At 43.6% G+C, this 25,797-nt stretch overlaps 1 protein-coding gene across 2 annotated transcripts; it reads right to left on the bottom strand.

Moving 5' to 3' along the window:
* Window positions 1–5,923: 5,923 nt before the first annotated feature.
* SMIM3 (small integral membrane protein 3) lies at window positions 5,924–25,123 on the bottom strand. Of its 2 annotated transcripts, none has more exons than XM_015141241.3 (2): window positions 24,945–25,123; window positions 5,924–7,246 (listed from the first exon to the last, which is right to left on the bottom strand). In XM_015141241.3, exon 2 carries the CDS (start codon window positions 7,233–7,235, stop codon window positions 7,053–7,055), a length of 183 nt encoding a protein of 60 aa, XP_014996727.1. In that variant the 5' UTR covers window positions 7,236–7,246; window positions 24,945–25,123; the 3' UTR covers window positions 5,924–7,052. The 2 variants fall into 2 exon arrangements, with proteins under 2 accessions (XP_014996727.1, XP_028705670.1); XM_028849837.2 differs by lacking the exon at window positions 24,945–25,123 and adding an exon at window positions 24,334–24,473.
* Between the last annotated feature and the right edge of the window lie 674 nt (window positions 25,124–25,797).

Raw genomic sequence — 25,797 nt, 5'->3', positions numbered from 1 at the left:
AACAAATTTGCCTTTCCTTCACCATTTTGTTCTATTGGGGTCCTCATTGGGTTGGTTGATGGACTCTCCAACCACCACATTGGTGAGAGTGATCTACTTTACTCAGCCTACCAATTCAATTACTAATCTCTTCTGGAAACATCTTCACAGATACACCCAGAAATAATGTTTTACCAGCTATCTGGGCGTCCTTCAGCCCAGTTAAGTCAACACATAAATTAATCAGCACATTCCACCTCTTCTGTTCAAATTTTCATTACCCAGTTTTAGGGATAAAATTGCTCTGGTACCTAGCTAAACTCTGAGTTAATAGAAATATTTCAGCCAGGTGCAGTGGTTGAGTCTCCCATTTTGTTTGCTATTGTGTTAATTCTTGTCTGTTTTCTTAGGTGTCCTAAGCTTCTATTTTATATGTAGCTTTGGATACCTCAGCTCTGTCTGATCATTAAAGCTGCCTTTGTCACATTCAGCCTTTCAGAATAAAATAGAGCCTCTCAGAGGGCAGAGCTACTTTCTACCCTCTCCCTAAGTTTAGAGATCCCTTTAGATTGGCAGGAATCCATAGCCGTAGCCAAAAAGAAATATTTTTTTCAGACATAGCCTATTTTCTCCAAACAATTGCTTTCTTTGTGCTGCAGCACTCTAAGTGAGAGTCCCATTTTCAGAATTTAAAAAGCTCGACTAAAGTTAAAAGGATGCATTTCTCCCTTATTTCATACAGCTAAGCTTTGATAAGCATCAGTGAAAAACTCCTGACTCTTAGTTTTCTAGGGCTCTTTTCTGGGTGACTTTTTCTTCTTTTCCAGTATCTCATTTTCTTCCCAATGTGATGACTGAGTTATATGTGTCTCCATACTTAAGCTACTGGTTTTTATTGAGGTTTTTCCATCACCATAACATCCTAACTTAATGTTTCTGAAGAGAATATTACTAAAACATTGCATTTTCTCCAAAAACTTTCTCTGAGAGGTTGTTTCTGAGGTAAGATATTTACTTAAAATATGTACTTCATCACACACACACACACACAAAGCAATCTGAATAAAATATGAGAAGACAAAGTAGCTCCCTGAAATTAAAACATATTTAGGGATATCATTTATTTTTCTCCTCAGTCCGTACTCTGCTTGGGTAGGATGTCCTCCCTATTCCATCTCCTTAGCTCACATTCTGGTTATTCACCTTCCTGGTGTCTGTTTTTCACTTTTTTTCCTCACTCCCCCGACTCCTTTCTAATGGCTATCATGTCATCTCCCCTTACCCAATAATGTTTATTCTTTTTTTTTTTTTTTTTTTTGAGACGGAGTCTTGCTCTGTCGCCCAAGCTGGAGTGCAGTGGCGCGATCCTGGCTCACTGCAAGCTCCGCCTCCTGGGTTCACGCCATTCTCCTGCCCCAGCCTCCCGAGTAGCTGGGACTACAGGTGCCCGCCACTGCGCCCGGCTCATTTTTTGTATTTTTAGTAGAGACGGGGTTTCACCGTGGTCTCGATCTCCTGACCTTGTGATCCGCCCGCCTCGGCCTCCCAAAGTGCTGGGATTACAGGCATGAGCCACCACGCCCGGCCTGTTTATTCTTTAGAATAACTTTTTTTTTTTTGGCAGAGTCGCCCTCTGTCGCCCAGGCTAGAGTGCAGTGGCGCCATCTTGGCTCACTGCAACCTCTGCCTCTTGGGTTCAAGTGATTCTGCTGCCTCTCAGCCTCCCGAGTAGCTGGGATTACAAGCACCCACCACCACACCCGGCTAATTATTCTTTAGAATTCTTAACCCATTCAAGCAATTATGAAAAAACTCTCTTATTCCTCCATCAGCTTACCCTGTGTATTAGTTTCCTGTGGCTGCCGTAGCATATGATCACAAACTTGGTGGCTTAAAACAACAGAAATTTATACTCATGCAGTTGGTTGCCAGGAGTCCAAAATCAGAGTGTTAGCAGGGCCACACTCCTCTGGAGGCCAGGGGATGATGTACTTCTTACCTCTTCCATCTTCTGGTGGCTACAAACTTGCCTTGATTTGTGGCCACGTCACTTCAGTCTCTGTCTCCATGGTCATATTGCCTCTTCTCTGTGTGTCAGTCCTTCATGTATGTTTTATAAGGACTCTTGTCACTGGATTAGAACTCACTCAGATAATCCAGGATCACCTCCCCATCTGGAGATCCTTAACTTAATGACATCTACAAAGACCCCCTTTTTTTTCAAAGTAACTTTCACAGGTTCTGGATTTAGGAAGTAGACATAATTTTGGGCGGGGCCACTATTCAACCCATTACTCCGAGACAATATGTTTATCCCTCACAAAGTTCTCATAATCTCCTCTATGCTCCTTCCCATCGTGTTTAGATGTGGATGCATATGTATTCTAAATATTATATCTAGTCGCAGCACCCTCAAATTCTTTTGTATGGGCATTGACCTTTTCTCCATCTTACATAAAGAGCTATGAAAAACTATAGCAGTTCATGTTGCATTTTTCAACTAGTCATCACCCTTAGCCCATAATATGAAAATTCTGGAGGTGTTGCTGAGAAGGTGCAATTTTGTATTTTGCTTTTTGTTGACTACCAATAGACAGTGCTTAGTTGCCATGTTTTATTTCATTGTTTGTACAATATTTACCAGACCATTCCTTTATGTCTGTATAAATACTATAATTGTTTCTCTTTTTTTCTTCTAGTAATTATCAAACAAGTTGATTATTTCTGGAGTCGGAATTGGGAAGGGGGAAGTTTGGAAGAAATGTTATTAATGATCTTTAGTTATTACAGGAATACTGTTCTGATTTACCAAACATCCTTTTCTTCCAAAATGTTACTTCTGCTACCTTCAGTAGGTATTAAATGTGGAAACATGAACTGACATGTATTGGGAGCTGATGGAAAATAGGTTCATGTATTGTTCTTACCTATAAGCACATATATATTCTTTACATTTTTAAATGTAAATCATCTCACACAACTAAATAATTTAAGCACTAATTTCAATGGATACAATTTTTAAACTCTGATATATGTTATCAGACCCCTTATTTTTCCAAGAGGCCAACAAGTTTGGATTCGGAATTTGTATTTTCATTCTCTTTTCAAAAAACACTATACATTTTCTAACTAAACTATCTCACTATTCTTTTTTTTTTTTTTTTTTTTTTAGTGGAGACAGTGTTTCATCATGTTGACCAGGCTGCTCTCGAACTCCTGACCTCAAGTGATCCACCCGTGCTGGCCTCCTAGAATGCTCATTATTCTTTTAGTATTATTACAGCAATACTATAAGCAAAGTTCTCATTCTGTCACCACCAATAGACCTCTCTGAGCTCTCCTTGAGGCCACCAATTCATTACCATCTCTATTTCTAGGAGACCATCTGCCTCCCATTAACAGAGTTTTTCCCCCATAATGCTGGATCACATGATGGACTTAGAAGTGGAATTGCTAGGATACTAATTGATAGGAATTAATAGATTTTTCTTCCATCTGGATCAATTAAGGTATACTCTAGCAAATGGAAATTAGACATGCTTTATTTATTTATTCTTTTTTTTTTTTAGATGGAGTCTCACTGTCGCCCAGGCTGGAGTGCAGTGGCACGATCTCAGCTCACTGCAACCTCCGCCTCCGGGGAACAAGTGATTCTCCTGCCTCAGCCTCCTGAGTAACTGGGATTATAGGCGCACACCATCACACCCGGTTAATTTTTGTATTTTTAGTAGAGAGGGGGTTTCACCATGTTGCCAAGGCTGGTCTCGAACTCCTGACCTCTTGGCCTCCCAAAGCGCTGGGATTACAGGTGTGAGCCACCACGCCCAGCCTAAATATGCTTTAATATAGGGAATTATGTGCTTAAAATCATTAAAAGGACTGGGGGAGCACAGAGGGCAGGGGTTACTAGAATTCCTTCCAGATCAACACTGCAAAACCAGCCATCTTGGGGAGCTACTACTTCTGTAACAAGTAGGAAGCTAGGGAACAAGAAAGCCACAGCCTTGGCTGTGGGCTGCAGGACTGTCCCATCTCAGCTGAGATCCAGGCATGAGAAAGCGGCTTAGCTCCAGAGTGTGCTGCAGCTTTGGGATTCACACCAGTGTTGTGATTGTCTCACACCCTGTCCTGGCTCTCCCAGCTGAACTAGATTCCAAACTAAAACATGGCATGCCTGCATCTGAACAGCAAAGCTTAAATCACGTTTGAATCTCTATCAAGTGTAGTTACAGAAATACAGGTTTTTACTTTCACTGTAGTTTTATTTGTTTTGTTTTACTTTCCAGGCTCTGCCATCCAGGAAGCCATGCCAGAAAAACAGTTGGAAGAGATGCTGAGCAAACCAATCAGAATCTTATGACATATAACTAACCCCTTGCTATGGTCTGAACGTTTGTGTCCCTGCAAAATTTGTATGTTGAAACCCAACCCCCATGGTGATGGTACCAAGGCGGTGAAGCCTTTGGGAGGTGATGAGGTCATGAGGACTCTGCTCTCATGAATGGGATTAGTTTCCATGTAAAAGAGGCCTGAGGGAGCTTGTTTGTCTCTTCCACCACTAGGACACATAGAAAGTACAATCTATAGGCCAGGTACGGTGGCTCATGCCTGTAATCCCAACACTTTGGGAGGCCGAGGCGGGCGGACCACCTGAGGTCGAGAGATCGAGACCAGCCTGACCAACATGGAGAAACCCCATCTCTACTAAAAATACAAAATTAGCCAGGCATGGTGGCACATGCCAGTAATCCCAGCTACTTCGGAGGCTGAGATAGGAGAATCGCTTGAACCCAGGAGGCAGAGGTTATGGTGAGCCGAGATTGCACCATTGCACCGCAGCCTGGGCAACAAGAGCAAAACTCTGTCTCAAAAAAAAAAAGTACCATCTATGAGGGACAGGCTCTCACCAGACACAAAATCAGCATGTGCCTTGAACCTCTGTGTCTCTAGAACTGTGAGCAGTAAATTTCTGTTGTTTCTGAATTACCAGTCTCAAGTATTTTGTTAGAACCACCCAACTGTACTAAGACAGAAACCCCCTTCACCATTTTCCCCTGACGCCCTCCTCTAACTCTTACCTCTGTATTACAGTGCTACTCCTGGAAAGGTTTCTGTTCTCACTGTCTCAACTTCCTAACCTCCTACTCATTTCTTAACCTACAAAATACTATTAGGGCCAGGCGTGGTGCCTCATACCTGTAATCCCAGCACTTTGGGAGGTGGAGGTAGATGGATCACTTGAGGTCAGGAGTTCAAGACCAGCCTGGCCAATATGGTGAAACCCCATCTCTACTAAAAAACAAACAAACAAACATATATATGTATATATATATATATATATATATGTGTGTGTGTGTGTGTGTGTGTGTGTGTGTGTGTGTGTGTATATATTATTCCACCTCTGTTAAAACACCTCATATTATAGGACCTATCCAATCTCTCTTTTTTCCCCTTCTATTCTCCTTCCCCTCCTATTTAGTGTCTTCCAAGTTCTGCATTTAGCATCTCACTCTCCTAAGTCTGTATATTCTGATCCTATCTGCTTGTACAGCATTATCTACCATAGGGGTTAATCCCCCGTACCCTAATACCAGACATAACATCTTTCCCAAGAATAGACTCAGATCTCCAACCGCATCCTGAATGTGTCCACCTGAATATCACAAGCACCTCAAATGCAACACGTCCAATACTAAATTCATGGTCTTATTTGTCATTCTTTGAATGTGATATTCAAAATCTGTTCTTCCCCTCTGGACTATCTGTGTGTAACCTGCACAACTGCACCCATGTGCTGAAGCTAGAGCCCTGGAAGTAAATTTGATTCTCCTCTTCCCTTTTCTGTTACTATATTCAAACTGTCTCGAAGGCCCATACCTTCAGTGTAAGGCTTTTACTTGAGTTCTGAGTTTAACAATTGCTCTTTAAAGAAAGACCTCAGACATGCACATTCTAGCACTTTATTGGAAATCGGTTGTGTACACCAATGAGATCACATCAAAGTAAAAGCAGCATTTTCACACAATAATATCCCGATATCTGTGCTATCTTCTTACATAATTTAATAAATCCCAAGATGCTCCTGATTGTGGTATTGAAGAGCTTGAGTGGTCCAGAAACAGCTCTACATAGATATAAATCATCACATCTAAAATAACCATCATTGTTTCAGTAGGTCCCAAAAGCCTGGGAACACCTCTTAAAATATAATTGCTGTAGGCTGGCTGCAGGGCTGGCGCGAGGGAGTGAAGGGGGCACACGTGGAGCTAATTACAGCAGGAGCTGGGCAGAGGGACACACACACACACAAGAGGATGGGGGCCAGAGATCCCGAAAGCTGGGCAGGGAACTCAGTCACTCTGCATTTTCCAACACTGCTTGAGTGTCAACACTAACAGGTGTGAGACTCCAGTGCAGAAAGAAGCCCATCACCCCAACTCCCTTGGCAGTGCCCAAAGATGGCACAGCCTTCCTTCAGATTATACAAGGGCAGAAATTCTGGAATAGAGAAGGTTCTGGAAAGCTCTACCCATCACCTTCCAAACTGAGAAAACATGAAGGAACATGAAGGAATGGCACCTTAAAGAAAATAACTTTGAGCCATAGTGCTGCTGGCCCCTTGGAATGGGGACAGGGTGCTCTTGGCTTGGTTTGACCTGAGGGGCACTGGCAAAGTCTGCTCTGCCCCCAGTATCTCCCTCACCACCTTTAACGCCATCATCAGCAATCAGGTTCTCTGATTCTTCAAAGCTTCTCAGCACTCAGCATAACACCTTTATATCTGTGGCAGCTTTACTGCTCACAAACAGCTTTCACATCCACTAAGGCAGGTGGTTCTCACACCCCTATGAGGTAGGAAGGGCAGGGATCACCATCCCCATTTGAAAGATAAGGAACCTGGAACTCAGAGAGTTAGGTCCCTTGAACAAATTCACACAGCTGGCTCATGGCAGAATCAAAACCAGAACTCAGGTCCACGTCCCAAAGTCCCTCCTGCTGCTTTTCTGAAGACAGGAAGAGGCTGGGGACAGGATGCCTGTCATCATCCCTCACCCGGCCCTCTTGGGAGGCTCTCAAACAGCCCCACTGAGGATTGGATGAGTCCGCATGCGATAGATGATGACTGCAGTGGCTGGGCACAGCAACAACGAGGTCATGATGACAATGGTGGCCAGGATGATGAGGACAATAACCCAGATATCCAGGATGTGCTTGGGAAGCACGACTTCCATGGGGACTTGGCTGACTGCATCCATGTTGCTTCACTCTGCAATAGACAAGAAAGGAAGATCACTGTTGTGTACTCTCTCCCTGCCTCCCTGCTTAGAAGGAAATCCTCAGGAGTCAGAAGCCTGGGTCACTTACTGGATATATAAACTTTAAAGTTTCCTGATTAGTAATTACAATGGCTTCATTTACTGAGGGCTTCCTATTGCCAGACCTGTGCTAGACACTTTATGTCTATTAACACATTCAGTCCTTACTTGAACCACTGATCCTATAAGGCAGGGACTATAATTGTTGTTTTCTGTTTATTGGCCTTTACCTTCCATTACACCCATTTTACAGATGAGGACTCTAAAGTCTTAAAAGACAAGATGTCATTAATTTGACCAAGAACGTGAACCCAGATGGGTGGGACTCCAAAGCCTTCCTGCTTAACTATTAAGCTACCATACTACCAGTCTGTTCTCTCATCTGTAAAATGAGAGATGCACTGTTTTTGGTCCTATACCCCTTCTCCCATTCTCCCCTTTCTGGGGAGAACCTACCTATTCTGTGTGGTTTAGTTGGGACACTGACCTGACCACAGGGATGGATATGTGACCCAGAGTTGACCGTTATAAATCTCCATAACCACAAATCAGAGTTAGGAAAGTGACCAAGGCTAGGTCAACCAAAGTCTTCCCCACAGAGCTTTTATGCACAAGCTCTTGGGAAAGATGATCCCTTCTCCTGGGATTGCTAAATTGAAAGGATGTGAGTCTGGAGAAAATTGGCCTGAGGCTGTCTCTCCCAAAAGTGGTGAGCCTGTCCTAAAGCTGGAAAGACAGATGGAGCCTCAGTGACCTCATATGAGCACCTAAATCCAGCCAAGATTGATGCCATCTGCAACTCTAGACATCCCAGATATACAAGCCAATAATTCCCTGTTTTTGCTTAAGCGTTGTCCATTTGGTGTCTTTCATTTGCAGCTAAAAGAGTTCAGATGGATAAGGATGTAAATCAGCTGTTCCCAGTCATTTTCAATTCACGGAATCCTTAGTGTCTTAGTCATTTTTTAATTGCACCCTAGGTCAAAATAAATACCGAGCAGTTCAATTTATTAAGTAGTTAGGCTCAAACAATTTATTTATTTATTCCTTTAAATTTTTATTTTTCCATAAGTTATTGGGGTACAGGTGGTATTTGGTTACGTAAGTTCTTTGGTGATGATTTGTGAGATGTTGGTGCACCCATCTCCCATGTATACACTGTACCATATTTGTAGTCTTTTATCTCTCACCCTCCTCTCACTCTTCCCGCCAAGTCACAAAGTCCATATTATCATTCTTATGCCTTTGCGTCCTCACAGCTTAGCTCACACATATCAGTGAGAACATATGATGTTTGGCTTTCCATTCCTGAGTTACATCACTTAGAATAATAGACTCTAACCTCATCCAGGTCACTGCAAATGCTGTTAATTCATTCCTTTTTATGGCTGCGTAGTATTCCATCCTACGTATATATCACAGTTTCTTTATCCACTTATTGATTGATGGGCATTTGGGTTTGTTCCATGATTCTGCAATTGTGAATTGTGCTGCTATAAACATGCGTGTGCAAGTATCTTTTTCGAATAATGACTTCTTTTTCTCTGTGTAGATACCCAGTAGTGGGACTGCTGGATCAAAAAGTAGTCCTACTTTTAGTTCTTTAAGAAATCTCCACACTGTTTTCTATAGTGGCTGTACTAGTTTACACTACCACCAGCAGTGTAAAAGTGTTCCCTGTTCACTACATCCACACCAACATCTAGTGTTTTCTGATTTTTTAATTATTATTATGGCCATCCTTGCAGGATTAAGGTGGTATCACACTGTGGTTTTGATTTGCATTTCCCTGATCATTAGTGATGTTGAGCATTTTTTCATATGTTTTTGAACATTTGTACATCTTTTGATAATTGTCATTCATGTCCTTAGCCCACTTTTTGATGGGATTGTTTGGTTTTTTCTTACTGATTTGTTTGAGTTCGTTGTAGATTCTGGATATTAGTCCTTTGTTAGAGGTATAGATTGTGAAGATTTCTCCACTCTGTGTGTCTGTTTACTCTGCTGACTGTTCCTTTTGCTGTGTAAAAGCTCTTTAGTTTAATTAGGTTCCAGCTATTTATCTTTGTTTTTATTGTATTTGCTCGTGGGTTCTTGGTCATGAAATCCTTGCCTAAGCCAATGTCTAGAAGGGTTTTTCCAAAGTTATCTTCTAGAATTTTTATAGTTTCAGGTCACAGATTTAAGCCCTTAATCCATCTTGAGTTGATTTTTGTATGAGGTGAGAGATGAGGATCCAGTTTCATTCTCCTGCATGTGGCTAGCCAATTATCCCAGCACCATTTGCTGAAAAGGGTGTCATTTCCCTATTGTATGTTTTTGTTTGCTTTGTTGAAGAGCAGTTTGCTGTAAGTATTCGGGTTTACTTCCCAGTTCTCTATTCTGTTCCATTAGTCTATGTGCCTATGTTTATAACAGTACCATGCTATTTTGGTGACTATGGCCTTATAGTGTAGTTTGAAATCAGGTAGTGTGATGCCTCCAGATTTGTTCTTTGTGCTTAGTCTTGCTTTGGCTATGCAGGCTCTTTTTTGGTTCCATATGAATTTTGGAATTGTTTTTTCTAATTCTGTGAAGAATGATGGTAGTATTCTGATGGGGATTGCTTTGAATTTGTAGATTGCTTTTGGCAGTATGGGTTATTTTCACAATATTTATTCTACCCATCCATGAGCATGGGATGTGTTTCCATTTGTTTGTATCATCTATGATTTCTTTTTAGCAGTGTTTTGTACAAGAAAAACTACAAAACACTGCTGAAAGAAATCACAGACGACACAATCAAACAATTCAATACGTATTTATGGCCTAACAACTTAGTAGCTGTTTGAAAAAAAAATACACACAAATTGAAAAAAACAGTTTTTATTTCATTCTTAACTAGTTACTAATGGAATATATGCACCTGCTGGACACTGTGTAACTTTTCAAACTTTGGAATAATATTGGACAATGCTATCCTCACTTATTATTCCACATTAATTTTTGCCCAGTACTTGCCATACCATGCAACCACCAAAAAATCAACTTCAGGCTGGGTGCATTGGCTCACACCTAAAACCCCAACACTTTGGGAATCCAAGGTGGGAGGATTGCTTGAGCCTAGGAGTTCAAGACCAGCCTAAGCAACATAGTGAGATACCATCTCTATATATTTTTTTAAGTTAGATTGGCATGGTGGCTTGTACCTGTGGTCCCAGCTACTTGGGAGGCTGAGGTGGAAGGATTGCTTTGGCCCAGTAGGTCCAGGCTACAGTGAGCCATGATCACACCACTGTACTCCAGCCTGGGTGACAGAGCAAGACACCATCTCAAAAAAAATTTTTTTAAATCAACTTCACAAATGATAACATTAACAAAAGGAATGCAGTAAGATTAGTGTTAAACTGTGAACTATCTTAAGCTAGTCATTTGCAAAGTGTCTGAGAGATGTCAAATATCACTATTTTTGTCAAAAATCTTAAAAATCCTGCAGCACTTCCCTCCTTCTAGTGAGTTCACTGGGGCTCCCAGGACACTTCAGTGCACAGCTTGGGAACCATCGATGTAATACATTCCCTGCCCAGAGGGCGCAAGGCTAGAATTATCTCCTGCAGTTCCTTTCAAATGTAAGATCGATAATTCTGTGATTCTAGGTTCCAAGCAAAATTCCTAATTGCAATCCTACTTCCTATTCTTATCTAATCACTAACTTTTCCTTTCTAATGCCTTTGACTCCATGTCCACTGTTGCCACCCTAAGTAAGGTATTGATCACCATACCCCAAGGAGAGTACCCAAGAAATACATACAAGGACGTTACTTTCTGCATTATTTGTTAAGGCAATAGACACAGCAAGCATCCACTAATAGTAAAATAAAGAAGGGTATTATCTATATAATGGGATGCCGTGCAGCAATTTTCATGTATTTATTCACTCACCCTTCATTCATTCATTGAACAAGTATATAGTGCTTACTCCACATCAATCATTGTTCCAAATGCATTACAAATATTAATTTACTTAATTAATACAGCTACTTTGAAAAACAGAATGGAGGTTCCTCAAATAACTGAAAATCGAGTCACTATATGATCTCAGTAATCTCACTTCCGGGCATATAACCAAAGGATTTGAAATCAGTATGTCAGGCCGGGCGCGGTGGCTCAAGCCTGTAATCCCAGCACTTTGGGAGGCCGAGGCGGGCGGATCACAAGGTCAGGAGATCGAGACCACAGTGAAACCCCATCTCTACTAAAAATACAAAAAATTAGCCGGGCGCGGTGGCGGGCGCCTGTAGTCCTAGCTACTCAGGAGGCTGAGGCAGGAGAATGGCGTGAACCCAGGAGGCGGAGCTTGCAGTGAGCCGAGATCGCGCCACTGCACTCCAGCCTGGGCAACAGCGTGAGACTCCGTCTCAAAAAAAAAAAAAAAAAAAAAAAGAAATCAGTATGTCAAAGGGATTTCTGCACTCCCATGTTTATTTCAGCATTACTCACAATTGCCAAGTTATGAATGGATAGAGATAATGTGGCATATACTCAGTGGAATACTATTTAGCCTTAGAAAAGAAGGAAATTAGTGCCATTTGCAACAACATAGATGAACATGAGGACATTATGCTACAGGATATAAGCCGGGCACAGAAAGACAAATACCTCAAGTTCTCACTTATATATGGAAGCTAAAAATATCAGACCCATAGAAGCAGAAAGCAAAGCCTCTGGTGGTAGATTTAAGAGGAATCTGATCTGTAGTGAGCTCCAAAAGTTTTAAGTGGAAAAAATAAAGTGTAGAACAGTGTATATAGGATGATTCCTTTGGTTCAGATTTTATAGAATTAAGTAGGTAAATAGGTGAGGATATATATAGGAAAATGACTTTCTGAGTGTACTCTCAAGAAAGTGTTAATAGTGGTTACCTTTTCGGGAGCTGGACTAGGAATAAGAGGTTTTGCTTTTCATTCTTCATTCATAAAACATGATTTTATGCCATTTGAATTTTCTCAACATGAGCATTTATTACTTCTAATTTTTTATGCCAACTGGGTTAAGGGGACAAAGAGGCTTTTTTTGTTTTTGTCTTAATCATTCTCTGTCTTAAAAAGTAAAAACACATATATACAATTTTAAAATCAAATAAAATTAAGAGATGAGACTAGATCAGTAGTCACCAGATGCCATATACCATGGTGAGTGACCTTAAGACAGTATAAAAGAACACTGATTTCTGGGTCTCAATCCATACATACTGAATTAGACTCAAAGGGGATGAGGAGGACCCCTTTTTCCCATTGTACAGGTGATTCCAACATGCAGTCAAATGTGGGAACCTCTGGACTCAACAAATCTTTAAGACCTCTAAGGCCTTTTCTGGAATTAAGATTTGGGAATTGATTTCCAGGTGCTCTGCAGCCAGGCTGGGCAGATCTGGGCAAGTTCCCAGATGAAGGAGAAGCCTCTGACAAAGCTCCCCAGGGCCACAGGATTATCTGCCAAGGCTTGCAGAGGAGACAGAAGCACAGGCTGGCCCTGTCTCAGCCTAGGAAATGGAGTAACTTTCTCCAAGGTCTAAGACACAGAAGCATGAGTCACAGGAGATTGAAACTGTCAGAGGACCGGGGGTGGGATAAATCATTCTTTGCGGTCTCCTGACTACATCAACAGCTAGCTGCCTTAGACTAAAGGAACCCCACAACAGCCCTTTCCTGTAAACCCATTCACATCAAATGGTCTTCGTGACTTCAAATGCCAGGAATACATAATCACCCTGGTGACTTTCATAAGCAAAGCCTGTCAGATACAGGAACTCAGGCTTCAGGGCTCATCCACAATCAAGAATCCTGGAACATTAAAGACAGAATCAGTGCCATTTCACAGATGGTGAAACTGAGGTCCAGGGGGTCTTCTCCCTCCTGCCATCTTACTCCTTAAGGGAATAATCATTCAAATACATAGATCTGATCATGTCGCTGCCCCTAACTAAAACAAAACAGAACAAGTAGATGAATAAATGAAATTATTCTGTAACCTGTATCCTAGACTGTACCAATATTACTCTTTTGCAAATGAAATTGTCTTTCTGGCCGGGCGCGGTGGCTCACGCCTGTAATCCCAGCACTTTGGGAGGCCGAGGCGGGTGGATCACAAGGTCAGGAGATGGAGACCATCCTGGCTAACATGATGAAACCCCGTCTCTACTAAAAATACAAAAAATTAGCCGGGTGTGGTGGCGGGCGCCTGTAGTCCCAGCTACTCAGGAGGCTGAGGCAGGAGAATGGCGTGAACCCGGGAGGCGCAGCTTGCAGTGAGCCAAGATTGCACTGCTGCACTCCAGCCTGGGAGAGAGAGCGAGACTCCGTCTCAAAAAAAAAAAAAAAGAAATGGTCTTTCTAACCCCAATACCCAACAGCTAACATAAGGCTGCTCTAGTAGAGCCTGGAAAGTGGGGGGGCTGGCGGGGGAAGCATGCAGTCCTACCTACCCAGCAGGGCTGAATACATATCCTCAGAGACCCTAAGCACTAGAGATGAGGGTGCCCACTCCCTTCACATACGCAACTCAAACTAAAAACAGTACTACACCAGAACACACAAACTTTACATGTTATGAAATTAAAGTCATTTTTTTCTTCTAACTGAAAAAAATTGGAAGAAACGTTTCCCAGCTGTCTTTTGGCATGCCTGCTCAGTGCAGTGGGCTTATATCGGCAGGGCAGCAGCACTGTTCAGTGTCCCCTCGACTCCCTGGGCTCCTCAGAACACAGTTTGAAAGCCACAAGTTGCAGAGTTCTCCAAGGGCCCTTCCAGAGCTACTGTTCCAGGATTCTAAGGCTGGCCATAGATGTAGTCAGGTGTCAGAGGGCACAGGGAGCTCTATCTCCGTTTCACTCTTCTCCATACTCAAACATGTCCTTCACTGCGCTCTTCTTCCCCATGTAACACGGGTTCCAGTCGCTTCCACCTCTCCCTACTATGAAAGAAAAATCTTGTCTACCAAGTGAAAGCTAAGGAAACCATATGTTCAGCATCTTTAATTGCACACTAGAAATATTTGCTTGAGAAAAAGCAGGACTCTAAGCTTCTCCTAGGTGACTTCTATTTGACCTCTCTGGCATGAATGCGTAAAACCTTGTTTATTGGTATGTCTAACATAATAGTCATAGATTAACTTATCATTTGCCTCACAGACATATTGCTTGATATTTCTGATTAATGGTTCACGTGGGATATGGCCCAAACCATTTATGTCACAAATTTATGCCTATCACTGATAAGAATATGATGCTTTTATGACCATAGGAAGTAAAACATCAGTCAGGCCTAAACTCTCGTTATTTTGAACCAGCATACTTTATCTGCTATTTGCCTCCTTAACAAATAATAAACTTTGACATATGTTCAGTATAAGTTTGTTTAAGAAACTGCACTGAAACAACCCTGAGCTCACCAGCAGAAAAGCCACTAGTACCAAACATGCCATCCTATCAGGTCACAGGCCCTATACCACCAGCGCTGTGAACTGGACACACCATTGCTCCTCCTCAGTCCATAGTAGTTAAGTAACTTAGCCAATTTAATGGAAAAGTCAATAATCCCAAAATGACTATTTTGTATCCACTAACAAAACTGAATGTGGGGGGTGGGGGGGGAATGTAGTTTCTACAAAAGAGGAAAAAAACTTTTTACTTTTTTTTTTTTTTTTTTTGAGACAGAGTCTTGCTCAGTTGCCCAGGCTGGAGTGCAGTGGCACAATCTCAGCTCAGTGCATCCTCTGCCTCCTGGGTTCAAGCAAACCCGTGCCTCACCCTCGTGAGTAGCTGGGACTACAGGCGTGCACCACCACGCCTGGCTAATTTTTGTATTTTTTTGTAGAGATGAGGTTTTGCCATGTTGGCCAGTCTGGTCTCAAACTCCTGGCCTCAAGTGATCCACCCACCTCAGTCTCCCAAAGGATGAGCGACCGCACCTGGTCAAATTTTACTTTTCCAAAGGTAGAAAATTCATCCCCTTTATCAAATATTCCACTTGATCCAATTTAGGCAGGCAACGGGAAGCCCTGCTGCCTGATTAGAAAACACCAAGTTTTACTTCTGGGACCACTTTTCTTAAGTAACAAAAAGTTCTTTTACAAAAGAAAGAATCCTTGTTCCAGCCAATTCCACCATTTGGCAAGTTTTCTAGTTATATAAAAATTATATAAATTTCATAAATTAAAATTTCCCACAAGTTTATAGTTTTAGGGTAACTGGATTCAAGGCAACAAGCCCATGTTATCTACTCGCCAGACTCACTAGCAAGCAACTTTTTCCTCTCTGACAGGACAATATTGTTTTTGGTTTTGGTTCAGTGCTATCATGACAAGTAACTCAGTCCAGGATATTCATTCATTTATTCATATGTCAAGCACTTGGTATTTGCAAGGTACTCTCTCAGGACTTACTATTACTTACTCCTTATGACTCTGTGCTTCAAGAAGCACAGAGAAGTGAAATACCACTTCCCGTATTTCCTCAAACACAGGATCATACGAGCCAGCGTTTGTTTAACAAATTATATTTGTTTAAATTTGTAAAAACAAAAATAAATTGTTTTATTTCCCAAATTTGTATTACTTGTATTTGCTTAAAAAATCCCATTCATTAACATATTAAAACTTCAAAAAAATCCTATGTATCCTATGTGGGGATTTTACAGCTATGAAAACTAAAACTGAGAGAGGTTAGCCAGACATTGATCATAAAGCTAAGCGAACAGGATTCAAACTCAGGAATCCTGATTTGGCACTTACCACTACGCTACAGCTACCTTCAAAGAGTCCACACAGACCCAGTGTATAAGCACGGAGTATACCAGACCCACAGCTTTCTTCTAAGTCCAGGTCAAACACTGTTTCTAGCTGAAGGCCATTCCATATTTACAGAATTAAGAAGAGATATGCAATCTACAAAGATCAGGACTTCTGATTCTGGTAATGGTAAACTAGACAATTTGGACCAGTTCTTTTACTGAAGACAGCTAGAAAAGTGGGACCAAAAAAACCTGCTTGAAGGCACTAAGAGCCAACGAAATAATGAAGAATTTCCACTCTTCATTGCTTGAGAAAAAGCAGGACTCTAAGCTTCATGCAGGTTTTTGTGGTCCCACTTTTCTGGGAGAAGGCAAAAATCTAGGGAGGAAAGCCTGTGATTTTCCCCTACTGGAGAATGGAGACTAAGCAGTTCTGACAGACTCAGGAGACTAAGAGGACAAAAGCTGGAGTCCAAGACTGCCAAGAGAGGGAGAGTAAAACTTCTGCACTTTGAGCTTGGACCTTAAAAAGCACCCTTAGTGCTAAAGACGAACTGGAAGTACACCAGTCCTCCCAGAGACTACAACTCAGCTTTGCATTATCATAGCTCCTGAAATTAAATTAAGGAATCTCCAGGTGCTTGGCAGAGGCAAATATACATCCTCTCTGGAGGCAATAACATCATGATAGGTCTCAAATTATGTTTTGTTTACAAATATAAGGTCCAACACATAACCAAAATTAATCAAGAATGAAAAAGAGCCAGGCGTGGTGGCTCACGCCTGTAATCCCAGCACTTTGGGAGGCCGAGGCGGGCGGATCACGAGGTCAGGAGATCGAGACCATCCTGGCTAACACGGTGAAACCCCGTCTCTACTAAAAATACAAAAAATTAGCCGGGCGTGGTGGTGCGCGCCTGTAGTCCCAGCTATTCAGAGGCTGAGGCAGGAGAATGGCGTGAACCCAGGAGGCGGAGCTTGCAGTGAGCCGAGATGGTGCCACTGCACTCCAGCCTGGGCGACAAAGTGAGACTCCGTCTCAAAAAAAAAAAAAAAAAAAAAAAAGAATGAAAAAGACAGGATGATACAAACAAAATAATCAGAAACAACAGACAATAGGAAAAAAAGTCTACTGGGGCTCCAGATATTGGAGTCATCAGACAGACACATAGTTCAAATAACTTTGCTTACTATGTTCAAGGAGGAAAAAACTCCAAGTTTGAGAATTTTGATAGAGAATTTGAAATTATAAGAAAGAATAAACAGATGTTTTTTAAAGAATCGAATAGAGGTTACAAGTAGTGGCTCACACCTGTGATCCCAGCACTTTGGGAGGGAAAGGCAGGTGGATCACTTGAGCTCAGGAATTCAAGATTAGCCTAAGCAACATGGCAAAATCCCATTTCCACAAAAAAGTTTTAAAAATTAGCCGGGCGTGGTGTGCACCTGTAGTCCCAGCTACTCAGGAGGCTGAGGTGGGAGGATCACTTGAGCCCAGGAGGCTAAGGCTGCAGTGAGCCATGACTGGGCCACTGCATTCCAGTCTGGGTGACAGAGTGAGACCCTGTCTCAAAAAACAACAACAACAAAGAGAACCAAATAGAAATTCTAGAATTGAAAAATATAATAGAAATTAAAAACTCAGTAGATGGGCTTAAAATTCAGTAGATTAGCCATAGTTAAAGAGAGAATTAGTAAACTGGAATCAGGGGAAAGATCAGGGGAAAATACTTAGAATGAAGTAGGGAGAAATGAAAGGATGGAAAATACAGAAAAAAATAGGTAAGAGAGATAGAGGAAACAGTGACAAGGTACAACATAAATATATTGGAGTATCAGAAGGAGAAAAGAGAGAATGAAGTAGAACAATATTGGAATAAATAATAACAGAATTTTCCAAAACTGATGAAAGACACCAATTTGCATACTAAAGAAGTCCCATGAACTCCTAGCAGAATACATAAATTGGAATCCATGATTAGAAATACAGTAAATGCCAGGTGCGGTGACTCATGCCTGTAATCCCAGCACTTTGGGAGGCTGAGGTGGGCGGACCATTTGAGGTCAGGAGTTTGAGACCAGCCTGGTCAACACGGTGAAACCCTGTCTCTACTAAAAATACAAAAATTAGTACGTTGTGGCACACGTCTGTAGTCCCAGCTACTTGGGAAGCTGAGGCAGGAGAATCATTTCAACCCAGGAGGTGGGGGTTATAGTGTGCCAAGATGGCACCACTGCACTCCAGCCTGAGCAACAGAGTGAGACTCCATTCAAAAAAAAAAAAATAGTAAATATGCTGAGACCCAAAGATAAAAGAGAAATAAGACAGAATATCTTTAAATGAGAAACAATTAGATTGACAACCAACTTCTCAACAGAAACAATGGAATTTAAAAACAGCAGAATGATCTCTTCAAAGAGGTGAACAGAAATAACTGCCAAGAATAATGGTGCAATAAGACATTTTCAGGCTGGGTGCGGTGACTCACGCCTGTAATCCCAGCACTTTGAGAGGCCAAGGCAGGTGGATCATTTGAGGTCAAAAGTTCAAGACCAGTCTGGCCAACATGGTGAAACCCGTCTCTACTAAAAATACAAAAATTAGCCAGATGTCGTGGCACACGCCTGTAATCTCAGCTACTCGGGAGGCTGAGGCAGGAGAATCGCTTGAACCCGGGAGGCAGAGGTTGCAGTGAGCCAAGATCGCGCCACTGCACTCCAGCCTGGGCGACAACACGAGACTCCACCTCAAAAAAAAAAAAAAAAAAAAGACATTTTCAGAAAAAAAAAATACAGAATTAAAGTATTCAAAAACAATAACAAACAAATTGTGGAAGAAATAAAATTAAAGTATTTTGATTTTCTTGTATTGCCTAAGAAAGGGCAGAAGAACCAAATCATATTAGACTTTGTTAAATCAAGGATGCATATTGTAATCTCTATGGCAGCCACTAAAAATATCAAAGAGTGCATAATTTCCAGGGGAAAACAGCAGAGGCGAAAAACAACAACAAATACTTACAATAGAGGGGACAAATAGAAAGCATAGAGAAAGATGGTAGATTTAAACCCAAACTAAGAAGGACCATTAGGGTATATACAAATAAAAATAAAATATACACATACATATATATTTTTTAGAAGAGACACATGGGGTTTAGAAAGATTGAAAGTCAAAGGATACAAATGAAACACTGTGTAAGCATGAATCACCTACACTGGTAGCCCCATACTAGTATAAGGCCAAGTAGACTTTTAGGCAAAAAGTATTACTAGAGATACCAGAAAGGTAAAGTGATTTTCTATTTTTATGTACCTAATCTCAGAATTATAAGGAGAAATAGACGAGTCTACAATTATAGTGGGAGATTTCAAGACATCTCTCTCAGATACTGATAAAACAAAAAGCTTGTGGGGAAAGGCAGGATGAGCAGAATAGATGTTATCAACAAAGCCCAGAGTTGATGAGATACATGATGTGTTGTAAGCATATCGAGTCCTGGTGGCTTTGGCAAGAGGTTTAACCTCTTTGAGCTTTAGTTTCCTCATTTGTAAAACGGAAATAATAACTAATAATTGTAACCACTTCATAGGGATGCTCTGGAGGTTAAATGAGCTAATGCACATAAAGCACTTAGGACAACACCTGGTACACAGTAAGGGCTTCACAAAGTTAAGCTGAGCTAGTGAACCCAGCATTGTTCCTAAATCACAAGGTCAAGAGATCGAGACCATCCTGGCCACCATGGTGAAACCCTGTCTCTACTAAAAGTACAAAAATTAGCTGGGTGTGGTGGGGCATGCCTGTAGTCCCAGCTACTCGGGAAGCTGAGGCAGGAGAATTGCTTGAACCCAGAGGTTGCAGTTAGCCAAGATCGCACCACTGCACTCCAGCCTGGCGACAGAGTGAGACTCTGTCTCAAAAAAAAAAAAAAAAAAAAGAGTTCAGAGCCTCTGCCATTAGTTAGGGTGTTGTGACTGCTTCGTGACTGATCTGGGACCAATGTAGGAAACCACAGTGAAAAGTTTTTTTAAGTAAAAAAATTTTAAGTTGTCCCCAGCTTGAACCTCCCACCGGAAACTTACACCCTCCACATTTGAGCTGCAGCTAACAGTCAACTTTTGAGAGCTTGCCAATGGTTATCCAACAGGTTTTACTGCCAGAGAGTTCACTGAGGAAGAAGGCAATAAAAGGAGTGACTTCCTGCTGGCAGGCAAGCTTAATTATCTCAAAGTGGGAGACAAGGCAGATAGAGGCAGGCGGCTTCCTGCAGGTGTGGCCTTAGCCCAGCACTGCCAGCGCTCTGTGCAGACCATGCTGCTGCTGTTTTGTGTCCACCAGCCACGGTGGCCAGAGAGCAGACAGCTATAACCAGCTCCGAGTTACTGATGCTGGGGCGTCCAAAGATGCATAACTCTTCAAGTATTTTGCAGAATTTGAACAAGGCTGATGGTTCCCAGGGCACAAGACTAGAGGGTTTGCCAGCGTTGTCCACCTTATAGGACCCCTTCCAAAAAGGCTCCACCCTCAGAAGATGCTGCTGAGGTTGTCAGGAAAGAATGGAACATTTAAGCCAGAGATGACAATTCAGGTTCCTAGATGGAGCCACACTAGTCACTCTGTAGCCTGGGGAACCCTAACAACTGTGTCCTGGCGGCCGATCCCACTTGAAGACCTTTGTGCTTGCTGTTTCTTCTCAGAATGCTCTTTTCCTCCCCTGTCCACTGCCTCAATGTCCATGACCTCAATCTAAATGTTACGTTTTAGTAAAGTCTTTCCAGACCCACTCCGTTAAACTACCACTCTTATCTTGTTTTATTTTCTGCAGACGCTTTTCACAATCTAAAATTAGCTTGTTTGTTGCTTGTTTGTTTTTATTGGCTTTTTCCCTATCAGGCTAAAGATTTGTTCATTTGGTCCCTCAAATGCAAGCACAAGGATAGCAGAAGCCTCAGCTCTTGTGTATTGCTGTGTCCTCAGCACCTATCACAGGGCCTGGCATATCATAAGTGCCAAAAAATATAAAATCAATGAAGAAATGAGTATGGGAAGACTATTTCAGATGTGAGCTCACTCGTGGCTCACTCGTGGAACTGAAGAGGTCCAGAAAGAATCCTCATCCCTGCAAAAGTCCCAATGATCCTAAAAGTCAGAATCCTATCTCCAAAATAACATGACATCCTCTGATTTTATCATTTTCTGGGCTCTTTGTACATTCAGGAAGGATTATGGGGGCCCCTTTCCTTCCCAGACCACCCTGTACATACCAGGCAGAAGAGAACTGGCCTTTCAGAATGAAGTCCTCTAGGGTTCCCACTTGTTGATTTGCTTGGACTGATAAGTTCAAATTCGAGTTCTGACACCATGTGCTCAGGAGCTGGGCACTGAGGTGGGGAGGGGGGACAGGGGTGAGGGGAGCAGCGTTGTTGCCCAAGATGTGAATCTTTCTGTTCTCAGAAGAGGACAGGGAGGCTGATAAAAGGGGAGGCAGGTTTCCCATGCCAAGTCCATTATGAGAAGGCCATACCAGCTTCACATTTACTCTTAGCAGTATTATTTCTCCTCCCATTGTGTAACAGTCTCAAACATTTACCAACCCAGCACAGTCATTTCACCAGGGACCTTTGGTCCAAATAAAGGGGCCAGACGAAGGAATGGACAGGACATACAACTACCAAAACTGTGAAATGAATCAAATAACAGGCTTTTCTCCACTGTCCCAAAGTCCCTAAGGAGCACTGTGTTCTCATTTCACCCCAACTGGCCCCTGTCTCTCCAAACTTCCTAACAGGCTACAGACCTGCCTGAGTTTCCATCTGCTCCTCTGTGGCTGCAAAAATGGAAAAACACCAGGATATTTCAAAGAGATCGGAACACAGCCAGAGCTGTGTAAGACCGCACGTACCATCTGACCCAGCCAATCACAGAGTCTTAGAAACCAACAGAGAGCTAGCAGAGGAGAAAGCCCAGGCCAAATCCCCAGCATCCTGTTTAAGGCACTACCATCCATCATTGCTATTTGCCAGTGACTAAGTGCCTGCTGTGTGTCAGGCTAACAAAGGAGACTGTCCATGAGAGGGGCTGGTAGGGTGCTCCGGGACAGAGCTGCAAGAGCACCGGGTGGTGGTAGTGCCTTGCCTCAATGTGTGAGCCTCAACAGGTCTCTCTCCCAAAGTGGGCCTCATGTGTATAGAAGGCAGAATAATGCCCACCACCACCACCAAAGACATCTATGTCCTGGTCCCCAGAATCTTGAATATGATCCTATATAGTGGGTCACTAGCAAGAAACACCCAATCAGCCAATCAGAGTGCAAATCAATAAAATCAGGAAGCTCTTTGTATCCACAACTAGCAATTTAAAGTATACGGTTTAGACATGGAATCTGGCTTGCTGTTGTTTAATGTGCTAGGCAATTATACTTCTGAGCAGTTCCCCTTCCTAACTACCTAACTCGAAGCCTTTACTGCTAGATGTCTCCATTATCTCTTGAGGTTCACCTTCTGCTTCCCTAGTAAGTTGGAAGGGTACTAGGTCTCCAGGGATCCACTAGAACAGTGACTATCAAATTCTCACTTCACTTCTCCCAGGTCACCCTGAAAGTAAGTGACAGAGGCAAGATCTGAAACTGGTTCCCCCCAATTCCAATGAAGTTCAGAGGATAGGCCCTGGAGCCAGGGTGCCTGCATTCAAATTACAGCTCTGCCACTTACTTTCTGTGTGATCATGGGTGAGTCACTCTCTCTGGACCTCAGTTTCCTCATCCACAAAATGGAGGTGATGACAGTCCCTCCCTAATAGGATTGTGGTAAAGCCTAAATGAGTTAATACAAGTAAAATGCTTAGAGTCATGCCTAGCTTATAGTAAGTACTCAGTAAATGGCAAGTATGATCATTATAACATCATTCCGCTTACTGGGCCAGTCAGAGTTGGGGAGGACAAGGCAGGGTGTGGCAATGCTAACATTTACTCCTATACTCCAATAAACTGTGTTTGTGAGTACCCGTGCCCATTTTTTATACCACTGTCACGCTCAACCAAGATATCCTCTTTCCTTGGAGGTATTTCCTCTGTTTGCATGTTTCAATCCATAGAGGAGAAACGGAGGCACAATGTTTAAAGGATTGGCATATGGCTGGGAAAGCATCTGAGGCTGTGACCGACCCTTATTCCCTTGGTCTGTCACCCCCAAGGGCCTGGGATCTGACCTGACCACAGGTCCCCAGAGTCTCTCATTTGTTTGGCATCTCTAACACCTCACTGCAGCTCAGTGGTTCTCTGGCTGTTCTCTGGGACTCCCCAGATCTTTTGTGTCATGGAGCCACAGTTCTGAGGTTTGGAGAGGTCAGTTGTGGGAGACCTCATGAAGCATGACTTGTAACCCCCATAGCATGATTCACAGTCCCAGGACGGCTGGGAACAGGAGGGCCCGGTTGGAGCAGGAAAACACTTTTTGTTTTTTTCGGTTGTCACTGCAGAAGCACATGATGTCCTAAAGCTCAGCTGTGCTGCCTTGCGTGTGTCTAGATGGCTGCTGTGCGGCCTGCATAAACCAAAGAGCATGTCATGCTCAACCACAGACAAACAAACATCTGTTCCACTCCCGCGTCTTCACTTTACAGATGGGGAAGGCAAGGGCCAGAGAGGGGAAATGCCTCCATTAGGGTAACTGAGAGGGTCTCCTAACCTGCAGAGAACCGTTCTTTCCACTCCCACCTCCACCTCATTCAGGCATCCCCAATTCTTCCAAACTATGTGCCCACTGCAGTAGCAGCACGCATCATAGCAGATGTTCAAGGAATCTCTGATACTTGTGTGATTGTGCAGCCTTCACCACCACACCCTGGAGCTTTGAGGACCTTAGTATTCACTACAGACGAACTAGAGATTCCTCAGCCTCCAGGTGCAGCAGGATTCCAGCTGGTCCAGAAGAAACATGTGCAGCTGCATGAGTAAGAGCCCAGCCTAGCCCTCAATCAGAATAACAGCCCCTGAGGTTTGTTTCAATTTGGGGCGGGGTTACCCCTTTCATCCTTTCACTCAGTACCTATGTATGGAGCACTTACTGTTAGCCAGGCCCTATGCCAAGAGCTGAGGATGCCTCAAAGATGACGATGGACAGGCAGTCCCTACCCTCAAGAAACTGGCATGGGGGAGAGTAGGGAGCAAAAGAACCGGCAGCTGGAACAACTACGTCCTCAGGAAAGGGAGAGATAACCAGCAGGAGGAAGCCTGAAGAAAGGCTTCTCTCCAAGAGACTTTGCTCACGTCCTTTCTCGCTTGCTTTCTGCACGCAAAAAATGTTTTCCTCGTTTCACTGATGGAAAAACAAGGATGGTGAAGCAGCTAGTGATAGAACCAGGGCTGGAACTCGCCACTCCCGACTCCAAACTCCTGGCGCCTTCCACACGGGGCCTCAAGAAAAGGGGGACAGATAAGTGCAAAGACCAAAACCCAGCACAGCGCCCTAGCAGGTGCGCAGGCCCGGGCGCTGAATCCTGACGCTGGGCCTGGAGAGCCAGGAGGTGGCAGTCCGTCCGAGGAGAAGGCTTCCCGAGAAGGCAAGGGCAGGGGACCCGGAGAGAAGCCAGTCTCCGAGTGGGGCTGGGGCTCGCCCACCCAAGCTCCGCCTCCCCCAGGCCCAAAATTCTGTGCATGAGTGGGCTCGAACTTAGGGGCTGACAGCGGGAGAAAAAGGAGGAGGGGGTAAGGGCAAGAAATACAAAAGTGATGAAAAGGGAGAATGGGGGAGGAGAGAACGGACTTAAGAAGAACGTTGGGAGCCCTGGGAAAGGGGCCGCACTAGAGGTAGGTCGCAAGTCCGAAGAGCTCCGCTCTGCCAGAGTCCCCACAAACAACCCCCCGGTGGCTCCACTCACTCCAGATGGCGGCGAGTCTGCGGAAAGTTCCTGGGGCAGGGATGGCTCGGTGCTTCTCAGGGTCCCCAGGACTGCATGGGATCTGGCGGATGGAAGCGACCCCCAGGCCAGGAACCTCAGCCCCAGGCAGCGCCCGGAACGTGCCCCGGCTGCCCCGGGAGGCGGGAGCGCGCAAGAGCGTCCGGGACGCGCGACTGGCTCTGGAATGCGCGGCCGCTGGGGACCGCCCCCGGAACGCCCCGGCCCGGGGCCACGGCAACTCCGGCTCAGCTCCTCCTCCAGCGTCCCCTGCGGGCTGTGCACCGGGAAAAAGGAACCTGTGAGAGAAAGGAGAGACCAGGGCGTCTCGGTCTCCCCTCCTACCTTGCCACACACTCGCCGCGTAGCCTCGGACAAGTCACTTGGCTTCTCCGGGGTCTCCGCTCTCTGGATTGTAAACGGAGAGGGTTGGCCTAAAATGTGTCCTCCAGGACCTTTCCAGCTATAGTCTAGACATAGGAAAGAAAGTCTAGTTGGACGGAGGAGCCGGGACTCAGATCCTGCTTTGCAATGTCCGAAGTGTAGGGTCCTTCGAAGACTTTGCCTCTCTGTTTCATTCTCTGTAAAGTGGAAAGGTAACACCTGTCTCCCAGCCCTGTTGTGAGTATTGGTTTAGAGGACCAGTGTGAAGCTGGTTGGTTCTCTGCCATAACATTACTTTGAGCGTCCTGTTTATTTTGTGATAACAATGAAATAGCCCAATCCAAGGTGATCAAGAGCCCATTAGAATCCAGCATCTGAGAGGCTTCCCACGCCACTGTGGGTGGCCCAGCTTCCATGCAGGACAATGCCAATTCTGCAATCTTCTGCCCCC

This window comes from Macaca mulatta, chromosome 6, assembly GCF_049350105.2.
Source record: "Macaca mulatta isolate MMU2019108-1 chromosome 6, T2T-MMU8v2.0, whole genome shotgun sequence".
NCBI lineage: Eukaryota > Metazoa > Chordata > Mammalia > Primates > Cercopithecidae > Macaca > Macaca mulatta.
This window is presented reverse-complemented; position numbering and strand designations above follow the sequence as displayed.

Bases quoted from the DNA above. Each gene is read 5' to 3' on its own strand.
- SMIM3 (XM_015141241.3), bottom strand. From the start codon at position 7,235: ATGGATGCAGTCAGCCAAGTCCCCATGGAAGTCGTGCTTCCCAAGCAC.